The 9,043-nt window shown below is 48.8% G+C and overlaps 1 protein-coding gene across 1 annotated transcript in view; it reads left to right on the top strand.

Annotated features, from left to right (window-relative positions):
• The first annotated feature begins 1,530 nt into the window (after window positions 1–1,530).
• The window catches only part of Galr1 (galanin receptor 1), a 16,655-nt gene continuing 9,142 nt past the window's right edge, over window positions 1,531–9,043 (top strand). The window contains exons 1-2 of the mRNA XM_031366343.1: window positions 1,531–2,423; window positions 7,030–7,095. Coding sequence (XP_031222203.1) covers window positions 1,758–2,423; window positions 7,030–7,095 — 732 coding nt within the window. The 5' untranslated portion in view covers window positions 1,531–1,757. The remainder of the gene's footprint in view (window positions 2,424–7,029; window positions 7,096–9,043) is intronic.

The raw sequence follows: 9,043 nt of genomic DNA, 5'->3' as shown, positions 1-9,043 counted from the left end.
GGGGGGGGGGGTAGAGAAGACAACTGATAAGCCAGCTCCATCCTCCTAGGGCAGGTAAGGATGCTCTCCGATGCTTAGATGAATGCTAGTAACAACTGACAGTCCTGCTCTCCTTCAGTTGAATACATAATCCGTTCGCAAGGGAGCTCTCTGTATTGAGCACAAGAGCAAAACACTAGCAGGTACGCGGATGCAGAGCATCAGAATGTGTCCCTGGCAGTGAGGAAAAAGAGAGCTGGTGATGGGGAAGAATGAGGTACAACTGGTCCCTAAACTCCCCCGGTAAAGCGGCTCCTGCCTCACCATTGTGCATCCTTGCCTGCAGGGCTGGACTGCGCTACCAACACTGGTACAGCTCCAGGGCACAGAGCTTCCCCAGGAGTATCCAGTCCTACCCTTCTGTACATAGTCTGCCTCTGGCCTTGTGACTAGCAGTTATGGTCACTCACCGCTGGAGGACGCTGGCGTTTTGGAAAGCAATGTAGGTACCCCGTACCTACTACATGCAAGGGCAGGTCTTTCTTTTGAATTACTAGAAGCAGTGGTTCATAGTTGATACGACCCCCACCACCCCCACCACCACTGCCCCTTTCAGCAGAGCGGCCGTTTTCAAAACAGTCAAATGACTCTTACAAACACTCGTCAAGGCTTCCGTTTGTGTCACTCAGATGAGTAATGTCTGGTGGAAGTGATGGATCCCCGAGGTGAGCAGTTGCGCAGGACACGCTGGTAAAGAAAACTCGGGCAGCCTGTGCTTGTTTCTTTCCTGCCTTTTCCCTCCCTAGCTTGTGACTGGACTAGGAAGGGAGGGAGGCAGAGAAAGTCACAGAACTCCGGTAGTACCAACCTTTGATTTTCGTGGGATTTATTTCTTGCTCTTCCAGGGAGCGGGAAAGACCAAAGGTACCAATTGGCAGGAGGGCCTATCGCCTCAGCCTGCACACACTGGAGCGCACCGAGCTTGGCTCCCAAGCGCCAACAGTCACCTTAGGGACCAAAAGGGGCAGCGAGGCAGGACAAGCGGAGCCCCAGTTCCAGCACCGAGGTGGGCGGCCACCTATCGGGTTGAGGAGGCACAGAGGGGGTGCGGTCGGATATTCACAATCCCTCAGGTACGGCAGAATCTCTGCCGGCCACTGGGGATCCGTGAGAGAGGTTCGCCCTGCGGAGGATCTGGGACTAAGCGGGAGCCGCAGCGCCAGCGAGGCAGGGAGGTGGATCTTAGTGCGGGAAGCTCAGCGACCCTCTTCACCATTGAAGGTGCGCATCGCTGGGCTCTGCCGAGCGTGGCGGGAAGAAGAGGCTCAAAGCAACAGGTGCGACCTCAAGGCACTGAGAGCAAGGGGACGTAGCTCACAAGGGCCAAGGGATTGGAACCCGTAACCGCGCACTGGATTCTCCGCCTGCGGAGAGCTGCGGAGGAGTCCTGTGCGCCCAGCGTGCTGACTGCCAGCAATGAGAGTCGCCTAGAGCGGTACGTACCTCTGTGTTCTGGAGCCTGCCGCCCCCGCACGGGAAGGCTCAGCCCGGGACTCGCAGCACCGCCTCCTGTTTAGACAGGCACGGCCCGGGTCGCTGTTCCCCGCTTTCTTGCTGGTTGCGGGAGGTACTAGCTGGAGACGCGCGCTCTCGCCGCTCTGTCCTGGGCCACCTGGTGACCCTAGACTACCTCCAGAGCCGATTTTCTCTGGCTGGCATAACTCCCCAGGGCGCTCCGGTCCGTTACACAGCGCCCCAAGGGGGTGTCCCAGTAAGTGATGGAACTGGCTACTGTGAACCTCAGTGAAGGGAATGGGAGCGACCCAGAGCCTCCAGCCCCGGAGGAGTCCAGGCCATTCTTCGGCATCGGCGTGGAGAACTTCATCACGCTGGTGGTGTTTGGCCTGATTTTCGCGATGGGCGTGCTGGGCAACAGCCTGGTGATCACCGTGCTGGCGCGCAGCAAGCCGGGCAAGCCGCGCAGCACCACCAACCTGTTCATCCTCAACCTGAGCATCGCAGACCTGGCCTACCTACTCTTCTGCATCCCTTTCCAGGCCACCGTGTACGCACTGCCCACCTGGGTGCTGGGCGCCTTCATCTGCAAGTTTACACACTACTTCTTCACCGTGTCCATGCTCGTGAGCATCTTCACCCTGGCCGCGATGTCTGTGGATCGCTACGTGGCCATTGTGCATTCGCGGCGCTCCTCCTCCCTCAGGGTGTCCCGCAACGCGCTGCTGGGCGTGGGCTTCATCTGGGCGCTGTCCATCGCCATGGCCTCGCCGGTGGCCTACCACCAGCGCCTTTTCCACCGGGACAGCAACCAGACCTTCTGCTGGGAGCAGTGGCCCAACCAGCTCCACAAGAAGGCTTATGTGGTGTGCACTTTCGTCTTTGGCTACCTTCTGCCCTTACTGCTCATCTGCTTTTGCTATGCCAAGGTGAGTGGGGAGTGCTGGCTAGATTCCTGTGCAGCTCTTAGCGTCCCCTGACCCTGACTGAGCTTCCTGGAGCTTCATATCTCCGCTCCATTTCCCCGCTCTCTATTCCTCTCCATTTCACTTTGCCTCAGCTTGCTTGCTCTGTCATCATTTGTGGTATAAAAAAAGTTAACTTGGAGTTTGAGAGATGGCAGGATGTAGGGGGAATGGTGGGGGGAGAGAGTGTCTGAAGTTTGAAGTTCCTATTGGATAGAGAGACTTTCTCTCTGCTCTCCTTCAAGGGCTGTACACTTCAGGGTTCAGAGAGGCAGCTGTGTGTCTTGGATCGCTGCTCAAAGGGTTAGAGCCCCCTTAGCTTCAGCAGCTTTTAAACAATGTCGGTGGGCTCCAAGAAAAACGAATTCAACGGAACAAAGGGAGCTGCAGAGTCAGTGCTCTCTCTAGGAGCCAGCCATGGGCCATGGTGGATTCTGGTCACCCCTCTTAGCTCTCGGCTGAGACCCATTAGTGTGGTGGTCCCTGGAGCCAAGTTCTTCCAACAAAGCACCTTGGCTCCTGCATCTCGGCAGGATTTCAGAGTCCAGACTCTGGAAGCCTCTGCACATCAGGTTCAGGGCTTAGGGTTTTAATTTAGCATTCTAAAAACCAAGGGGGAAGCCCATCTTCCCCATAGAGACTTGACTGAAGTCCTGGGGCACTATGGGTAGAAGGACAAGTACTGTCTTCGGGGGAGGGGTGTGTGGACAGTGTTAGGGATTCAGGTGGTGAGCAAGAACACAACAGCTGGGAGAGGTGAGTTCTTATCCTGCTCTCCTGTATTGGGAAGGATTGGTGGCTCACAGCTCCTAAGAATTACGGAGCACTGGGCATTTATGTTAATCAAAAACCTTAAACTTCTTGTTGATGGTTTATGAATCCAGAATGTATGTTGATGGTCACTTGACATGGTTCTTGGGGTAACCTCTGTCATAATATTTCCTTTCAGGGCACTATCAGAACCAGTAGGGGTGGGGTGAAAACCTGTACAATGCAGATTCTAAGGTTTCCATGCAACTTTATCCCTCCCTGACTCCCAGTCTGTTTGTCCATGCCAGCAAGACCATACATGACCCCCTGTCTAGAAAAGCAACAGTTCCTTACATTTCACTCATAAGGCACATCTGCCCCCAGAAAGATACATTTAAAGAAGGCCATCTTCCCCACCTTTCTATGATTCGATTGTGCCTCTTTTGAATGGCAACATTACCTCAGTGAGAGCACTGGATCAAACCTGCGATGACAGCCTCGCTAGTTGGAAGTAGCTGGTTTATTCGTTTGGTCTCTGCAAATGCAAAGCAAAGGCTGCTGTGCACCTGCAGTTGTAGGGTGTGGGCACACATCCATGAGTGTGCCCCATGAGCCTCTGGGTGGGAGCTGCTTCCTCTGCTTTATTAATAAGAAAAAGGATTTTCAGAGCAAAGCAGCGACTGACCAGACGGTAAGGCTGGTAAGTGATTGAGGAAGAGTTTCAGGAGGTGACAGTCCGTCCCTGGAGGACAAGAGGCTGGGAACTAGAGTCACACTTAAAATATTGGTCCCTTAAGTTCCTAATTGGTGCCTTGAAATGGAAACCTATGCTTCGTCATTTCCTCCAAAGTCCTTAGGCAAAAACGACAACAACAACAACAATAACAACAACAACAACAACAAAACATTTCAATCTTTGTGGAAACAAAAAGGTAAACTTTTAGGGCTAAGCAGGTTGTCATTAAAGAGTCTACAGAGGTCACACAAAAGCAGAGCTTAAGAATCAATGTATAGATTGTTTCAATATTTTTCATTCAGAAATAGCTAGCGTCTAGGCATGTATCCCATCTAGAAATACCTTTTGAGTCAATGTTAACATTTGCGAATTCATCCCAGGCCCTGGACAGCTGGAGGGAAGTTACTCGGACTTACTCTTTTTCTGTCCACTACTGAGCTTGTGCCATCTAGTTAATGAGTCCGAAACTTCATGTCAGGTCCCAAATTGGCTGTGTATGTCTAAGGGTGGGACTGTCAGCCAGGTTGAGAAGTCATGGACCGTCAGAATAGCTCTTGAAATTAATTACCGTGTAATTAACTACCATGTATTTTAGATTTTCCATTTTAAAAATAAATGAATGAATTGCATTCCCGGGACGATCTTTCCCTCCATGTTTAGTGAGACAGTTCTTTACGCCTGAAAGGCTCTGGAGGGGAGGGCACATTGAGTTGGAGCAGCCTCCTGCTCCTGAAGATGTTCCTTTCTGTACTGTAGGATGTGTCTTCCCTCAGCGTGGGTTCCTGCCTAGAACCCTCCTGTGTCAAAAGTGAGGACACATTCCTGCTATGCTCCTTGTCTCGAGATGAAATCATAACTGATTCTAATGTCTAGACTCTCTCCCTCAATGGCAGGACCTTAAAACCAGTCACAACATGACACTGTGTCCTCATAGCCTGAGCTATAGAAGAGAAACAGAGCTGAGAAAAACACATTTACAATCATCTCCGTGGATGGTTCAGCAAATTCAATGTTCTTAGGTGCTTCAGTTTCTGAACTGGGACCCAACTTAGTTGCTCTAACTGTTTTAAACCCAAGTAACACCAAGAAGTTGGCCGCCAATGCTCATGCCCTTAGCAGATTCTCTTGGTATCTCCTCTGTCCTTTTTCCTCCGTGACCCATAGTGTTGCAATCTGTGGTCTTTAGACAACTTCTTTTGGGAAGTCAGCCTCTCTACTGATTCATGATTATTTTCCAGGTTTTGCACTTAGCAGATCTGTCAGAGAGATAAGCTAGTTTTACTAAGTTTGGGGATAGTAACATTGACGCAGAAGACCATATGTTTCCAGCTAGAAAGAATAGTTGCTTAGAAGCCCTTATGCTTTCTTGCCAGTGTCCTATTGGGTAGAAATGACATGACTGTTGTTGCTACGGTTATATACAGGGATTCACAAGCATGCTGGCTGTTACCAGCTGGCTGCTCAATTCTGACTCCATCAGCCAGCGTCTGCCTCCAGCTCCCACCTTCTTACAAGTTTTTCAGATTGCTGCTATTGAAAACTTCTCTGTACTTTCTGGTGGGGCAGGACAGAGCTGCTCCGACGTTGGTATACCAGCCAGTTATTCCCTCATTTCCGTGGCAAGCAAAGACTCGTTTGGTTGGGAGACATGGACATGCTTTCAGGCAGTGAGAAGTGTCTCGATAGGGCAAGAAGTCTGAAGACGGAAATCCCCACTGGAGACGGCTGGAGGGTGGGTGTGTTGCCGCTCGGGTAGAGAAGGCTGGTAAATGAATCCAGAGGTTTCTCAATTAGGACATGACTGATGGATGGTGCTGCTTGGAGCTGAGTGGAGCCGACTTCAACAGTAAGGCCAATTTGATTAAGTTCTTTCCATGTTGTGGTGTTAGAGGGAAACATCCAAGTGGCTGGAACACACGCCCACTCCCCGAGTGCTTCTTCAGAAATCCAGTCCACTTCAAGCTCCATGCCATTTATTCCAGGTTCTCCATCAGAATAGGAAAACAGACCTGGAGCCAGCCCTGCAGGCCAGGCACTGTGAAGAAACTGGAGACTGGGAATTCCTATACCCAATAGCAACCAACGGCTACACTCACATCATTTCTCCAATGTATGGCAGAGGCAAGAGAGAGTAGAAGTGACTTTTCAATTTATCAAAGCTAGCTTATCGCCTTGATAGGTATCAGGAGTGTAAAGGCTGCAGGATGGTTTAAAAAAAAAATCACCAGTAATGTTGAATTCCTAAGGGCGTTGTCTAAAGACCAAACAGTATTTGAGTTATACATGAAAGGAAGCCCTGCTGGCTCGTGTGTTGCTCTAGAGCAGCGGTTCTCAGCCTTCCTAATGCTGTGACCCTTTAGTACCGTTCCTCATGTTGTGGTGACCACCTCCACTCCCACAACCATAATATTACTTCTGTTGCTGCTTCATTGCTGTCATTTTGCTACTGTTAATGAATCATAATGTAAATATTTTTGGAGATAGAGGTCTGCAAAAGAGGCGGTAACCCGCAGGTTGAGAACCACTGTCCTGGAGACTTGAAATGAGAGAGGTTCATAGATAGCTCCAGGAACTGTCCCAGGAAGGGGCAACCACACTGAACAACTGTGAGTTATATTCTCCTACTTGTTCAGTTGGCTTTCTCTCCTGGATGGTGAACCTCCACAGCCTGGGTCTTTAGTTTTCAATATGTCTCTGAGTTGTCTCTGTGTCCCATGTATATAATAGGACCTGGTGATTTTAGGCGTGTGGATTCTCAGACAGAAGCAAGGCAGTAAGAGCAGGAGATTGCTTGAGTAAGTGCCACCCCGCCTCAGGAGGGGCTTGTTTTACAAGAAACTCTGAGCTTGGTTTATGTTGTCTATGACTCTATCCAGATGTGGGTGTGGTCTGTCTTCCAGAGATACTTCTGAACACATTCAACTGCTTGGATTCAGGGCTTTTTAAAATCTAAAATGCATTTCCATTTTTGTGGTTTCATAAGCACCAGTGTTACCATACCAAAGCTCAGTGGTTCTCACTGAAAAAGGGCAGTATGAAAGTACGAACTGAAGCTAATCCCCTTCATCCGGTTATGTTTTGCAGGTCCTTAATCATCTGCATAAAAAGCTGAAGAACATGTCAAAAAAGTCAGAGGCATCCAAGAAAAAGGTAACATTCACAGACAGACGCTGTTTCTGTCCAGTTTTGAGAGCTTGGCTGATTTTTGTTTTAAATTATTTTCACATCCAGCCACAGGTTGGAAAACCAGTTGGCTGAGAGGGCCATTTTCATGAATGGAGTAAAGAGTAGAGCAGGAGTCACATCAAGAAGGTTGGCAGGGAAACACTGCACAGGGCAGGGAGGCCAGGAAAGACAGACAGACTTCCAGAGGGAAGGCTTAGAGAAAGGAGAACTCAGAGAGGCTGTGATGTAATTTGCATATTTAGCATTCAAGATCTTAGGAATGATTCAGAACTGTCAATTTGCTTTTCATTGGGGAGAGCATTGGAATGGCACTCTCTTCAGCCCCAGGAGCCCGCAGATCACCAGCCTTATCGCTTCTCTAGACTTTGGCTGACCTTGGCAAGGAAAAGATGAAACTCGCTGGGATCCTACCCCTCCTTCTCCTCTAGGGAACCCACCTATTAAAAGCTTCCAGCTTTCTGGGATCCACTGCATTTTCATTCACTGAAGCAAACTGTTTTACACACCAGGACTAATTTATCTTTTACTGCAATGTAGGTTTAGACAGTGGAATGAAATTTAGACAATTTTATTAGAGGGAAGATAACCAGACATTTTAACCCACATACATTACTGAAAGTACCTTTAAATGACGTTTTTTCTTTCTAAATACTTATTCTGATCAGTTATATATATTATGTAAATAATCATTCAGATAATCGTACGTACTCTAAAGGTTTTGACTTAAGCGCAGCCTGTCTGCCTTTCCTGTTCCCCCTTCATGTGTGGAGGAGACCCACTCCCCTCACATGTTCGCATGCAACTCTGCCTGTTCTGGAACCTGTGATGCAGGACAGACTAGCCCTGAGCTTGCGGTGACCCTCCTGCTTCTACCTCCTAAAGAGACCAGCTTTCTCCTGGCAGCTCAAAAGAACTTGCATTTGGGATACCATCATTTATATGTTTATACACACATTTATACACATCCAATGACATACACATACACAAGTATACGCACATACACACAGACAAACGCACACACAGACAAACACACACACAGACACACATATACACAGACACACACATACACAGACACACACAGACACACATATACACAGACACACACAGACACACATATACACAGACACACACACAGATACACACAAACACACACACAGACACACACACACAGACACACACGTACAATGACACACACACACACCCTAACTGCCCAAGAATAAACAACTGCCTCAGTTGTCTGCCCTTGGCCCTCTCTTACCTCCCAGAGTCACTAGGTGGGTTTAGTTTGAAGCATGCAGATCTCTCTTTATAACAACTGATGAAGTTTGAGGCCTATGACTGGAGTCAACCCAGAATACTGTGTTCTTCTCCTTTGCTTCCAATGCTGCATCTGTGACATTCTTTTAACCTATTAGTTTTTCCCTTTAAGCAATACTTCTCACCTCCAAAAAAACCCAAGTCCTTAAGAGCAATTAAGGACTTCGTGTAATTTCTCCTTGGACTGCTCTTCATAGGTACTGTGCGGGAACAAGCTGACCTCTGGCTTCTCAAAGGAACGGGTTTCATTTGGGAGGTGGAATCAAGAGAAAAACACAGACCATAGATGTTCAATAGGAGGAATGCTGGAGATTAACATTCTTTGGGGACCCGGGGAGAGAGCTCAGTCAACAAAAGGCATGCAAGCAGGAGAAACTCAGTTTGATCCCCAGAAAAAAATGAGTTAAAAAAAAAAAAAGAAAGAAAAGGGAGAAAAGTTGCACTTGGTATTCACTTGTAATCCCGGAACTGGGGAGGCAGAGACAGGCAGATCCCTGGGGCTTGCTGGCCTGCAGCCTAGACTAGGCAGAGTTATAGGCCTATGAGGTCAGAGAGTTATAGGCCTATGAGGTCAGAGAGTTATAGGCCTATGAGG

This window comes from Mastomys coucha, unplaced genomic scaffold (genome assembly GCF_008632895.1).
Source record: "Mastomys coucha isolate ucsf_1 unplaced genomic scaffold, UCSF_Mcou_1 pScaffold13, whole genome shotgun sequence".
Classification (NCBI taxonomy): Eukaryota; Metazoa; Chordata; class Mammalia; order Rodentia; family Muridae; genus Mastomys; species Mastomys coucha.
This window is presented reverse-complemented; position numbering and strand designations above follow the sequence as displayed.